Source organism: Xenopus tropicalis, chromosome 3 (genome assembly GCF_000004195.4).
Source record: "Xenopus tropicalis strain Nigerian chromosome 3, UCB_Xtro_10.0, whole genome shotgun sequence".
Classification (NCBI taxonomy): Eukaryota; Metazoa; Chordata; class Amphibia; order Anura; family Pipidae; genus Xenopus; species Xenopus tropicalis.
In genome coordinates this window covers 52,309,729-52,324,947 of record NC_030679.2, presented here as the reverse complement: position 1 = coordinate 52,324,947, position 15,219 = coordinate 52,309,729, and the positions used below count along the sequence as shown (strand labels likewise).

The following is a 15,219-nucleotide window of genomic DNA, read 5'->3' as shown; positions in this document are numbered from 1 at the left end:
ATTATTGTGTTTTGAATATTTAGTTATGCTAAAGACAAAATAAAACTTATTTTCAAGAAAATAAATAGAATGCTTTTGTTTGGAGCATTGTCAAACATTAATAAATAACAAACAGGAACACAAAATATATGATTTTATATATTTTGGGTCTCGATATAAGATATAAAGAATCATTTATAGTCACAAAGCTCAAATATTGGCAGAGGATTGCACATGTCAAAACTCTTTAGAAAAGTATGTCTGTCTACCTGTACTCCTATGTAATTTGCATCATGCGCCAATTTGCCTGCTGCACCCACTTTGCAGAATAAATTTGAGACAATGGACAATGGAGTTCTGCACTTGTGGTACTGAAATTCTGTTATTAAAATGCTGATATTCTTGGGCTATGCTCCATGAGAGCTTTTGTCAGATAGTGTTGGATCAACAAAACACAAGTTGAATTTAGTTGCATGGGTTGAAATATAAGGGGACTGATAGAAAAATCTGATGTATACACTACATGAAATATTTGTCACCTAACACAACACTGCCATTAGAAGGAAACACTGCATGTTGTGTCTTCATTCGACGAGTTAAAATCTGATGGTGACTTTTTCTTCTCATTGAAATACAGTGACTGTCAGATGTTGATGCAGGAACATTACATTACAGCTGTGGAGATCAGGTTTTGTAGGATCCTACAAAATCTTGTGCTAGTGTGTGGTGTTGTGTGGTGTTGTATGACAAGATTAGGTAAAATCTCACTCACAAAATCTGATCAAAATCTCCCGTGTTTATGTTAAATAAATAAAATAAATTCCTAATTTGCCTAATATTGAAGAGCATACCAATTAAACTTTGAATTAATGGGGTTGATTGACTAAAGGGCGATAAAACGAGCGCTATGTATAGTATGCATTAAAAATGTTAAAGCTTGATTCACTAAAAGGACAGGCGTCATAATTAAGACGCGATGTTCTTTGCGTTATTTAACTCACGATGAGTGTTTTTCTTGCGTTAATTCCCACCAAGTGCGTTATTTCCCGCTGTGCACAATATATTTTGCGGCTTGTTATATTAGCACACAATTTTACGCATGTAACCATTACGTTCAGGAAACTTCTGTTCTGAAAATTACTATTTCCCTGAAAACTGCAGGCTGCATCACTCTAGGGCCAACACATACTTGAAAAAATCCCACTGCAAAGTCCATGTTGTGTTGCCAAAAGCTCAGAAACCACCATTTTCTTTAAGTACCGCCTGCCCCAAGTAGGTGTTAATATTCGCACAGACTAATGCGATATTTGGTTCGTTTAAAGCTTCATATGTGTTTGTGAATCGTGTGTTAGTATTATTTATATGCGAGAATTAATACAATGCAAGGTAAATAACGCATTGTAAATAACGCAATAAGTGCATTTTTTTGCGCATGCAATATGCAGCTTAACGCATGCGAAATGACTTTGATGAATCGGGACTTCATTATCACATGCTTTTTAAAACAAAAAAGCATGCGATAAGCATTATCGACCTTTAGTGAATCAGCCCCAATGTGTCTTAATACCTGTATCTATAGTTAGTTTTATGCATGGATAAAATGGATTTGATTTTTACACCAAAAAAAAGTTATGTTGATGTGTGGTTTCATCAGTCATCAAACTGGATGATACTCATAGACTCTCAAAGAGATCCTGCTTCTAATACAATCCACGTGCCAAATACTTATGCATGCACTTCTTAACACAAACCTTCAGACAGTCACTGTCATTAAAAGGAGGGCAGACCACACTAGAGCCCAGTATCATAGCACCTACAGAGGTCTTTGTGCATTCATATTTGGTGCAGTTGGATATCCATGTTTCCCCAACCTATAACATAAAAGGGATCTTGTCATTGATAGCAGAAAAACAATTCTTCAAATATTTATTAAAACTGATATCATGTGCTAATACTGAAGCAAGGTTGCACACAAAATAACTCATTAACAAATGTGTTATTAGTTCAAGAACAAACATATACAGACTGTATTCATATTTTTCAGAGTGAAGGAGATGGACACAAGTTATTTTAGACACATAGGTAGAGCATAATATTTCCGACCCCCTACCAGGCTGTATGAATTACCAATTTTTCAGTCTTTACAATTACATCTAAACATAAGGATGTTTAATCAAGTATATTCAGTAAGATGTACAGTACATCACTTCATTCTGAGTTTTACTGAATTGTGCAGTATTTGTAAATCACTAATACACAGAACAACAATTCTTAAACTACAACAACACTACTTATCCCAGACTTTCATAACAAACCTAGGGACATATTTATAAAGCTTTGTTTAAAAAGCAATATTTCAACTTACCAGATTCTATATGCCATTTAAATCATTGTATTTATAACCCATGTATTGATTTTATGTGTTTGTTAAAAAGGTGTTGAGAGATGACTCCCATGACTCCAATCCCCTACTTGGGACCTTTATCCTGTAACTAATTGTGCATCACAGATAATAATACTTAAAACTTCAAGTAACAATTAATTACAAAGGCAGCCCTATCAGCAAAAAATTATTAACATAACCTATAGGTAACTTTTTATATAGAAAAGTTCCTTATATAATACCAAAACACACGGCTAATATATCATTTATTTAATATATTATTACATTACATTTCTGTTTTCTTTTGAGTCCATCGGGTTTTGGGCTTATACTGCAGTTCAATTAGTGATTTTAAAAGGTTTAGTTATGCTGTGACTATCTGGGTTGGCAGGTATTTGCACTTACATAAGAATATCTGTTGTAAACAAAAGTGTCTGACTGTTGTGAGCATTTCTGTGCAAGCTTGAAGCTTTTGAGTATGTGAAGGTGTATGGATGGAATGCTAGTTATACATACAAGTATGGGTCATTTTTTGTCTGTGTTTGGTTTCTGAAAATGAATAAGGGTGTCTGGGTGTTCCTAGGTGTGCCAATTCATGTTGTCCCCCAATGCATCCTTTGCTTCTACTTTGTAAACACATTGCAGTGTCTCCTACTACATGACTTTACTTTTTTTCTGCCTATATTTAATATATATTTACAACATCATCCAGTGGTTTTAAAATTATAATGAATAAAAATCAAAATAGTAGAATGCATCCCTGCTTCACCTCATGTGCCTCAAAAACCTATTGTTTTTACACAACATTTCCATTATTCCCACAAAATAGCATGTCTTTTCAGTTCCATTACTGCTGGTACTTGCTTTAGTAGAAAACATGGGACATTGCTAAGAGTGCAGTTTATATTATATATACGGTATGGCCATGGTCTTTTGTATAAATAAATAAGGTCAAAATGGCTATTCCTTTGCTGTATCGTGGCACCAACTTTATATTTACAACAGTAAATGTTGCATGTCCCAGGGTGGAGCCAAAAACATTTTGATAAGGAAGGTAAACTGCCATTTATTAAGATGAGATAGGTCATGCAATTGAACTATTTAATCTTCCCCCCTTTTACTTGCACCAAAAATTTTCCACTTTTGAAATCCCAGTGAAACTGATGTTTCACCCAGGGCTGTGGAGTCGGAGTCGAGGAGTCGGAGGCAATTTTGGGTACCTGGAGTCGGAGTCGGCAAAAAATGAACCGACTCCGACTCCTACTAAATTTAAATGGGAATAAAAAAAATAAAGCAAGTTTAAATGTCCCAATTCACAAACAGTCATAATTAATTACTTCTCTGCTATAGGAATAAAGCCCAATGCACGCAGTGCATAAACAAACACGTTGAGTGACCATAAAGCATGCTTTTCATTGACTGTATGAATGTACATTTACATTAGCATATAAAATACATTAGCATACTCCACGACTCCGACTCCAGTCGGAGTTGTGGAGTCGGAGTCGGAAGTATCAGAATGTATCTACCGACTACACAGCCCTGGTTTCACCTTCTCACCCTGGTCATTTAAAAGTTAAGGTTACTGGAATTGGTGGAGCTCTAATGCTTCAATATTATTCTACAATAAACTGTAGCTTCTGATTTCTTTTTTTTTCTTCTTCAATAATTGGCATTCCTTCACAAAACTCTTAGAAGCTGAGATTTTTGCTCAGTTCTAAAAGTATTCTTGTTGGATAATTCATTATTTAAAGGTAAAACAAATGTTTGGACATTACCCACAAATCAGGACACCCAAAGATGTATTAACTATAGATAACTATTCTTACCTCATATAAAACTAGTGTTCCATTATCGCTGTAAAAGGAGCATGATACATTTTTGCACGTGCCACAACACATCTGCTGGCTTGGAGATGGTGTATAGACTTGGTTCTATGAAAAAAAAGTCCCAGGTTACTTTGCTAATCAATGCAATCAGTCTGTAACTATTTTTACTTTAAATATTAGGCTGTGAGTACAGAAGGCAGGAAACAGGTTTCATCAAGATGCTATTATACTGGGTAAATAGCTGGTTTGAATATTCAGATGGTGAATTCAAATGTTTTATGTAGCAAGTGGTATCATGAATCTCTCAAAACATTTAACATGTACAGGTATGGGATCTATTATCAAACATGTGTTCTGCTATATGGTTCATCATACAACATTTGAAAACTGTAAAAAGCCCAGTAGGATCTTATTCCTACCAGTAGGGACTTATGATAGCTTAGTTACCATCAAGTACAAAGTACTGTTTTATTATTGTGAAATCAAAGTTTTGTGGATTAATAATGAGTTTTAATGCTTTCCAACATAAAGTAAGGGAGCAGGACATACTTAATGTAATGTGTACATTAGATATACAGGTATGGGACCTGTTTTCCAGAATGCTCGGGACCTGGGGTTTTCCTGATAAGTAATCATAATCATGTAATTTAATCTATTAAAAAAACATTTAAACACTAAATAAACCCAATAGGATTGTTTTGCCTCAAATGAGGTTTAATTATATCTTAGTTGGGATAAAGTACAAGGTACTGTTTTACTACTACCAGGCCCAGATTTGTGGCAAGGCCACAAAGGGCCGGGCCTAGCGCAGCACAAATTTAGGGACGGCATGCCGCCTCGTCGCAATGAAGTTGTGAAATTTTGCTATTTTGCTCCCATACGGAGCAATGGGGACTTCTCCCCACTGCTCCGCTCCGTAATGGAGTTTAAATATGTGGGCATGCGCGCTGTGTGGCGGCGGTAGGGGGGTATAGAATTGTTTGCCCATGCTCGTGCAGGGGGGGCTGGGGGGGTGACCTACAAAGATTCACAGCAATGGGAACAACAGAGATCAGAATCTCCCTCCCTAAGAGTTTCCTTGATAGACTACATTGGAAAAATTTATCATAGGGTGATATTGATTGTTTAGTTATTTCCATTACGTTGTATTCCATACATTACGGTCATTACTGTCATATTTTAATACTTACAGCTCCACATTGTTGTGAGCAGTTCAGAACTGAAATGTCCATGGAATAAAACCCACTTTTTTCATTTTTTTCAGGTAAACACTGTACTGTGTAGCAGAGCTCCCCATCCACATATTGGATCAGTGACTGCCCAGGTTGTAGAACTGTGATTCCCTGAAAGATGCAGACCTCTTGTTTTTCTAAGGTAAGGGACAACCAAAAATGAGTTATAATAAGTTTATATCAGACTAAGTAGACGTAAGCTTCTTCTAACCATTAGTAAAAGGGTCCTGTGTATTCACAAAACCTGTGGCCCTAGCGAGAAACTTTTTTCTTTTTAAATGAACACAGAAAGTTGAAAACCCTTTTAAAATGTAAGCATAAGCATGCTGGAGAAGAAAAGTTATGTAATTCCTTTTGTATACTAAAGGGAGAGAATAGTTAATTGTGAAAAAGAACATTCTATTTTTGCATATTTATTTGATTTTTTTCCTTAAAAATTTTGATGTGATGTTTTACTGCTTACTCTACACTCTTCAGCTGTGACTGTTAATCAATCTATTGATTGTCTATGATCATATTACTACATTTTTAACTGCCGTATACTGAAATATTAGTAGTAAATCAATGGAGAAATATGTATACTTTTAGAAAGGACCATGCAGATACAAATCACGTGATGTTACCCTATGCTATATAACTTACTCAACTGAGAAGCAAGCTCCATTATACAGTAGTTATGTTCAAAGGGCAGCACCATATCTTATAACTTTATTGTAGTTGGTTTAGAGTTAGATTTGTCCATATGCAGCAGAATTGACTATTGTTAACAATAAGCTATAAGATGTAGTTTAGATCAAAACCTAGTATACATACAGTACGAAAAAGAATAAATATAATTACCACAAATATAATGAGTGCATCCACATGGGCTTTTATAGTGTTCATTAATTCGCCGAATTTCACCCTAATGATAAAGAAATAGAGGAGTAATGGATATGTTCAACCCTCCAAAATAACAATATCTTTTTCCCTAGTTCTTCACAAAGATTACTTCAGGGGTCCTCAAATGTCTGCAAGTGTTACCACTTAGCCTGCCACCCAAATGCTCTAGAACATAATGTATATTTCTCATTGAGCAGTTTGTCTGGGTTGTTTTCTAGTCGTTTTCATTTCTAAGGTCATGGTCTACTAATATATAACTTATTCAGGCCATTGGTTTTTATGTGTCAGTAAACACAATGATATGGGAAAGAGAAGATGTGGGGCACAGAAGCAACATACTAGGTGATTAATAAGTCTATATAAACATGAACCTTTATGATGTTGGGCCCACCTTAACAATATACATTCAAATTTTATCCCATTATCTGATCACAAAACTTTCTGCCAATATAAAAAGCATAGTGTAATACATACAGGGACAAAGAGATTAAACATATACACATTAACACATTAATGAATTTCGAACCACAGCTCTTAACATATTTGCTAACATACATGAAAGTTGCTTCCATATGTAAGAGCTTTGTACTAGTTTAATACAATGTCATTTGATTTTGATAAATTTGTAGTAATAAAATAATGTATTTTATGGAAAGGTGTTTTAAAGTATGGTCTTACCAAGTTGCACTCTACATTTGTCACATTTCCACAGTCACATTCTAAAAAATAAAAATAATAGAATATGATCAATAAATATATATTATGTAATCTACTGAGGAGCTGGCTAAAACTTAACTTTATTATGCTCCTGCTTATTATTAATAACAGTGTAAACCTATTTTGGATAGTGAAACATAAAGAGAAAAAGTGTCCTTCCCATTTTGCGTTTAAAGGCTGTGAATAGGTTTATCATAATAAAATACAATCATACTGACCACAAGACCAATATGGACAACAGTTGCCAAGGCTTTTCTTTTTAACCAGTTTAGTGTCAGCTGCACACTGAAGCTGTGGTGTAGAACAGAGATTTTCATCACATACTAAAAGAGAAAAAAAATTCTAAATCAGGAAACTTTTATCTGTACAAGTGGCCCTTAATGTGTGCACTAGAAAATATTCTCACCGCAGATGTAATGAGGGCAACACTGGTGTGTCGTGTTCAAATCAACGGTAAGGATTTCCCCTTCACTGCACACTGGAACAGGTTCTGTACAGGATTCACAAACTACATATGTGTAAAATAAATCATTATTAAAGTTTTGTACATTATTACAGTGGCACAGCTAGAGCTCAAGTTCCATGCTGTCTTTTATTTCCATTAAACAGGAAGAGCCAACATCTAGAGGAGGATGTTAGAAAGGCAAAGGCTGTATTACATACTGTATTACAATGACAAACACAGTTATAATTATAGAATCATATTTTTGTCTAATATATTTGGTGCTTAACTATACATATTAAACATTTTAATAGCCATATGTCTGTAGATATTAAAAGCAAGGTGAAGACAACTTCAAAGTGGCATGAATAGTTATAAAAACTATTAAGCAAATATGGAGAGTTATTTAATGTGTGTAGTAGCACTGGCATTCTGAGTTTAAATCAAGACAGTCAAATTCAAATGTTAGGTATTTTCTTACCACAAATATAGGAGAAACAGCATGGGTCCTCTTGCCTTGCCTCCACTAAGATCTGATCCTCACTGCAGTTTGGCGCTATAGATTTTGGGCAAGCAGAAAGGTCACATTCTAATTGAAGAAAAAAAAATAACTGATATTGAAATAAAAAGCATTGGTATTTGCAAGTTTGGAAGTGATTTATGCATATGATGTTATATTTAAGTAAGTTTAATTGAGCTACCAGGCTAGAGCTGTAGCAGGAAGCTACATAAAATGGCAGCTGTTTTCTTAAACAATTGGAGAAAGCTTCTAGGCCTTTTTACTCAGGTATGGTAATGCTTTCTGCAGAATAAAAATAGCATTCTAGGTGCACTAATGTGGCAAATCTTTTGGCAGTAAATGCCAAAGTTACTTTCCTTCTCCTTTAATATTTAGGCAGGCACTCTTTACATTTACAGATATATGTAAACATCCATGGAACAGTAATGCTTCTATTGCTCCATAAACAATTCAGCACATTGACACACAGAGCATTTGATTACCAAAGTCCTTTCCAGGCATGGATTCTCTGCAAAATTCGGCATTAATGAAATTTTTCATGAAACTGCTGCAAAAATTTGCCACGGCTATTATCACCAAGTGAGGAAAAAGTTGTGGTTGCGCAGTAGCCACATTTCATAAATTTTTGTCCATTTTGCAAATATTTGGCAATTTCATAAATTATGGCTTTGGAAATTTGCTGAATATGTCTAAAAGCAGACAATAGGACACTCAGTCACTAGCAGAAGAGACTGTTTTACTACTAAAAGATGGGAAGCAGAATTGTATTGTACTTTTACACCTACAGAAATGGTACTTTTTTTTCTCAAAAACCATAATAGCGTTTACTGTTGTGTTGAAAATGCTCCACAGAAACAAAGATGTAAGTGTAAGTGTAAGTGCTAGGGCACTAAGGGCACTAAAGGGTGGAAAGTTTCTCCTGCTAGCACTCATTTACTAAGCACTTGCTTTTGGGGCCTTGCTGCTCTCCAGCTGGTAGCAGAATAAAATCCAAGGCGAGGTGCCTTGACCAAAGATACTTAGGCAATCCCCATCATTAATATTCTTTAAGTTAAACATACATATTTAATATAAATAGCAAGAAAACAATATCAGCTAGATTTAACAGAAAAAAATTACCACATGTATATTTTGGGCAGCATGTCTCAGGATTATAATCAGCAACCGGCCGTTCACCAGTCTTACACATTAGAGGCTTCTCACACAAAGATATATTGCACTCTATAAAAAAGAAATATTCAATTCTGTAAATGAGTCTATAACGTATAGTATAAATTATTTCATATAAAGTCTATATCACTGAATGATGTGTATAGTGTGATAACAAGCTTGTTAGTAAAACATATTAATAGAATACGACACTTTGTTTAAATATGTCATCGGAATTAGGCGGGGTTTCTGCAGGGGCACTTCAAGAAGAAATTGATTAAATTTTTATACAGTAGAACCAGATTTTTTAGAACCCAGATTTCCCAGGGGGGCTGTGTATAACTGATTAAATTGCAGGGGTTTTTTTGGTGGGTGAAGTAGTTATGTTGACTGTAATTATTGTATGTTCATGCAGCAGCAATATTCTCTGCAATACTGCAGTATGTTTTTAAAATAGATTTACAATTAGCGCAAAATTGACTACAAACATTATAAAGCACCACATTTTTGTAACTGAAGAACTTAATTTCTGCACAGTGTGCAGTAGTTAGTTGCAGTGCTTGGGTCTTTGGTCCAGTTCCAGCCAGGGCTTTATCTGCAATGAGTTTGTACACATGTTCTTCCCATGTATGCATGGGTTTCATCTGGGTACTCCAGTTTCTTCCCGCACAGAAACATATAGTAAGGATATGTGACACCTGATAAAATTGACCCTATTGCGTGTAAGTCACCTTAGACTGTAAACTCAATTGGGGCAAGGACTGATGTGAATGATACAAACAGAAATGTGCTACAGAATATGTTCCCTTTCTGTAACTAAAGGACAAAAGAATGTCCATGCTACCCCACTTGAAGACATGAATGATTTTACAAACAAGCTTTGCATGTGAGTTGTTGTATAGTTAGTGGCTTGTGACACATGCAACATTTTGTAGTGATGCAGCTCAATTACAGTGGAATTCTGGGAAAAATCTCTAGATTGCTGGTAAATAAATGGTTTACATACCACAAACTTTTTTTGGACAGCACTCTCCTTCTTCAATGACACTGATAAGTGTCTCACCCTCCCGTTGGCAACTTGGCACTGGCTCTTTTCTGCAGTCAGGTTCTATAGCTATAATGGTTCCATTTTCTAGGCATTTAGACATACAACATCGTTTCATTGATGAATTCCAGACTTCTCCTGGTGAATGTGGATTCCCTGCATTATCAGTACATGCTAACAGAAAAATAGATAAAAGGATGCAGCATTGAGAAAAGTATTCCACAGTTTTAACTGTTATCAGTGTTCTGTGTCTTTTGTTGGCCCCCAATTTGAAAAAAATCGAACTACAAAGATCATCTTTTAACTGCCATTGGTGATTGTCAGCTGCAAATGATGAAAAGTATAATGCTTTGGAAATCTGTTGTAAGTATTGTAGAACCTACTATTAATGTAGTTTCACCCAAATAAAAATGTAGTACAGCTACACACAAATCAAATGAGTTTGGTACAAACCCTTGATTTGCTTTATTTAAGGTTTAGAAGTGATTTAATGATTTTTTTTACTGTAATAAATTGGAAAACTTCTTTTAATGAATAAATATAAAACCTTCTTTCTTATTTACAGGTATAGCTTTACATCCTCTGGCTTCTTCTATTAGTATAAACATCACCAGAGTCTTGGCTACATCTTACATTCTGCCGGGCTCTCTTTGCGGTTAGTTTTGGTATTCAGTGACAACAAAATGTCAGTATACCCCATATTTTATTCTATACTTGAAGCTACAAATACGTGACCATGATCAACTGGTGATATCTAACTCTATTCAGGTAGATTCCTGTTTTGTCTGTGGTCTCTAAATTTTTGTGTTGGCTTTGGGTTTATTAAACCTTTTTGTTTACTCAGTGTTCTTCATTGTGTTATAGTTCAAACTATGTTAACTCCAGATAATAAAAACTTTGATATGTAAACTTCTCTGCCTTATTGCTCCCAGACATGATGCATTGATCCCCAACGGTTCCTTATAAAGAGGAGAGCATCATCATGCAGATTCATTTCTTCACAACCCTTAATGTCTGACTACTGTACACAACATGACAATGCTCTCCTCTTCATCTATAACTCCAGATAATAATTTGGATACTATTTTAGTGGCTTCTTATGTTATATACTACAGCCAAAGATAAAAACATACCACATTTTTCTTCAGGAATACAGAGCTCTGAATCAGTTCTATGAAGTATGGTTCCTTTTTTGCACACACAGTCTTCCCTTAAATACGAACAGGGTGATTCTTCATAATACCATTTATTTAAGCAGGTTTTAGCTGCACAAGGTTGCACACAAGCTTGGTATTCTTTTCCTTCTGGGCAGGTCAAAGCTATTAAAAAATATAGTGGAAAGGTATATTAGTACAGGTGTGTTTTTAAAGGGATACTGACACACACAAAATAAAGTTAATTTGTAATCCACAGAGTCTTGTTTACTTTTTGCTTGAAAATTTGGATTTATAATGTTTTTTCCTCACTTAATAGACTTAGCAAGGTGGGTTACTAAACCCAGTCACTAAAGCAACTAAGAGCTGGAAGTTCAGTTTGCTAGTACAAAAACATTTTTTTTTTTACAAAAACTGTTATTCAAAGGAAATGGTCCTGGGAATAACATTTTCTTATCCATTTACTGCATTACATTAAATTGGTTATGCTACATTGGAAATAATGATCTGAATGGCTACCTAAAAACAAGGAAGCAGGTTGGAAACCCTGCATGACTATCGCTTCCAGCTTTTTTGCGCTAAATAATATATATTTGGAAACTGAATGTACATTAAGATTTCAACTTCCCGGCTCTACAAACCAGTTCTGGGAGGAGAGGACAAAAGTAACTTAATTTACCAGTCAACTGACTGTATATGTACATCTTCTTTTTATCTGTAAGCCTCAGACACAGACTTTAGCTGGGGAAAAAGAGCTGGATTTGTTTATATAGAGCTCATTATCTCTGTCAAACAAATTCTCTTGATTACAGCTGAATGTAGTAGAGCCATGTGTCCTTTATAATAAAGTTAACAAGAAGATACTTGTTTTTATTAAAATTATTATAGCAAGTTGTTTTTAAATTTGCCCTTGATGAACAAAAGCATGTTGTGTTTTTTAAAATATAGCTTTGTTTGATGTCATTTAATCAAGGGTAAACTGGGTTGTTTTTTTTTACTATAGCCCACCTTTAATGTATGTAGATTTCCTATACAGGTAACAACTGATGTATAAATAAAAAGAGCAGATTCTTTGTAATGACTTACAGCAGTAATCTTTGGTCCTCCATCTAATGCAGATATTGTGCTTGTTGCACAGAGCTACGTATGCAGAAAGAGCATCACATTCATAATTTAAAAAATATGTGTTGTTGATCCACATCTTCTCACAGAAGTCTTGCGGTGAAACCTATAAATCATTGTGATATACATCAGATCTCTGTTAATCTTAACTCAATTATCAGATTATATTATATAACCTCTCCAGTACAGAACAGCATAAGTTTCAAACAATGCAAATGTTTATTAAAAATTTCTTGCTGTGCTGCAGAAACAAAAACAAATCCCATCATGTAAAACAGCCTAAATTGACCGTGAAATTATTAAAAGGCATGATGAATTGCACACAAAATAGTTGCAAGACATGGTAACACTGTACTTTTGCAGGCATGCAGAGCAGCCCTATATATATCTATATATATCTATCACCCTTTACTTGTATTTTTATAGCCATTCCAGCATCTATTTGTTTGTTGTAATCTTTATGGATTTAATATCTCTGTGAAAATGGTTTTATAATGATGTGGTTTTTTTTTAGTTACATTCTGTAAATATCATATTTATTTTTGTAGTATGTTAAATGATAATATTATCATTTGCCTATTAACAATTTTTCGGACATGCCAAGTAAATTGGTGTGTGGTGTATTAAAGCAAAATAGTCCTATAGTTCATAGTTCCTATGGCCATATGCAATGAAATATGTAAAGCACTTGCAAGAGGTTAAAGTATATATCGCTGTTAGCAAAAGTTTTAAATTAACCCTTAAAATGTAGACACCATAACTATGTTTGAACTGCCATTATGTTAATGACTCTGCATTGCTCCAAAATGATATAAAAGTTTGTTCATCAGATAGATAGATAGATAGATAGATAGATAGATGATAGATAGATAGATAGATAAATGATAGATAGATAGATGATAGATAGATAGAGATAGATAGATAGATAGATAGATAGATAGATGATAGATAGATAGATAGATAGATGATAGAGAGATAGATAGATAGATAGATAGATAGATAGATAGATAGATAGATAGATAGATGATATATATAGCTTTTGTAACATACTTTCCTGTGACAGGGGGAAAAAGCTTTTCTGTTCAAAAGCTCCAGGCAATAAGTGCAGTTATCCTCTGTGCAGTTTCTTATAGGACGTCTTGTAGTAACATCAATTGATTTCTCAATTTCCCAGCTTTTAATAAAGGCTTCAATGTCTTCTTTGTTGGTAATTATTGTTCTGTTTTGCATCTTTAAATCATCACTTGGATCACCATTGCAAATACCTTAAAAACCCAGATCGCAAAATTGCATATTATTTATAAAAGACCAGTATTAAGACAGAAATAGCTAAGCAAGCTTGCATACCCCAGCTCTTGGAAATGAATTTAACTGTAAGTATATTAACTTTATTGACAAATGTACTTGCACCTATTCAAGCCCCTGCAATTTATGGTGAGTGCAAGGGAACCCTTGAATTAGCAAAAGCCTGGAGCTGGCATCATTAGGCGTAAGCTTTTGGCAATGGCTGCAACTGACTTGCGGCAACTCAGGTAGGTGCTAATATTAACGCCAACCAAATATTGTAATACTTCACTGAAGTTGAGGGGAAGCTACATAATTCTTTCCACAAATAAGTGTTATAATTATGTTAAAGTTTAAAAAATATAAACTGTTTCCTCAACCTTTTTTTACTCATCTTGAATCAGCAAATTAAAGCAGGCGAAATGTATCTGTAACTCACAGCATGAGCATGAGCAGTTAGGGCCAGAAATGTGGAGATAGATGATAGATAGCTAGCCATCAGCCCTTGCCGGTTAAGAAAGTTGTTCTACTAAAGTGACACTATAATATGCATTTACAACACTTTACTTTGTATTCTTTTTATTATATATTTTATATTTATTATTTTTAATTAATAGATCAATTGTAATATAATTTTTTAATAACTTTACTTACCACAAAGCCCCTCTGTTTTGGTTGAAAGATTAGAATGTAGGCCATACTGTATATCTATGATGCCTGTGACATGAGTCCACTTAATGTTTATGCCTGCTGGAGTGTTAATGACATACATTGCACCTGTATCTTGAATACACAGTCCTTTCTTTGAGAAAGGCAGAGGCTGAACAATTGAATTAACTTCTACCTAAAATGAAAGAAAAATCCATACAGCATTAGTGTTAATCCTAGTAAACAGGTGACAATGAATGCTCTGGCATACTTCTGTTAAGATAATTTGCTGTGGTGACATGAATAATTGTTCAGGATAGAGTCATCATTGGGAAGCAAAGGCCTGTGTAGGGCTTCATTTATTTAACTATGACTACGACAATATGGAATATATACTTTGTGGCAATGTAATAACAGGAGTAAGGATTGTTTTAGGTCTAGCAACCCATGGCAACAACATCAGTTTTTTGCTTTCAAGTAGTAGACCATGAAGTGATAACCTTAAACTGGTTGCTATGAGTTACTAGACTAAAAAATGACATGTGATATTACAGTACCCTTTCTGTTTATTGTGTACCATGATAATAAATAGTCTAAGCATGAGTAATGTGACTGCTTAAAAGGCAACTATCACCCAAAAATTACTTCCACTGTGAGAGGTGGACGCTAATAGAGCCTGCACTCTGGTTGGAGGAAACAATAGTCTTTTTTTTTTTTTTTAAATAGCCTCCTACAGTGTTCGGGCGTCTAAAGCATCAAAAGCTCTGCCCCTCATTTTAGGAGCACATGGCAGGTGGTCACTTGAGTATCAAGACAGCAAACAGGCCAGATTT

General features: G+C 34.7%; 1 protein-coding gene across 1 annotated transcript in view; it reads right to left on the bottom strand.

Moving 5' to 3' along the window:
• Positions 1-15,219, bottom strand: part of otogl (otogelin like) — an 89,449-nt gene that overhangs the window by 12,309 nt on the left and 61,921 nt on the right. The window contains exons 41-54 of the mRNA XM_031898881.1: positions 14,393-14,582; positions 13,505-13,719; positions 12,419-12,560; positions 11,312-11,497; positions 10,140-10,352; positions 9,104-9,205; positions 7,946-8,053; positions 7,429-7,530; positions 7,241-7,345; positions 6,984-7,024; positions 6,264-6,327; positions 5,382-5,560; positions 4,192-4,296; positions 1,731-1,850 (exon numbers count right to left, since the gene is read on the bottom strand). Of these exons, the coding sequence (XP_031754741.1) occupies positions 1,731-1,850; positions 4,192-4,296; positions 5,382-5,560; positions 6,264-6,327; positions 6,984-7,024; positions 7,241-7,345; positions 7,429-7,530; positions 7,946-8,053; positions 9,104-9,205; positions 10,140-10,352; positions 11,312-11,497; positions 12,419-12,560; positions 13,505-13,719; positions 14,393-14,582 (1,872 nt within the window). The remainder of the gene's footprint in view (positions 1-1,730; positions 1,851-4,191; positions 4,297-5,381; positions 5,561-6,263; positions 6,328-6,983; positions 7,025-7,240; positions 7,346-7,428; positions 7,531-7,945; positions 8,054-9,103; positions 9,206-10,139; positions 10,353-11,311; positions 11,498-12,418; positions 12,561-13,504; positions 13,720-14,392; positions 14,583-15,219) is intronic.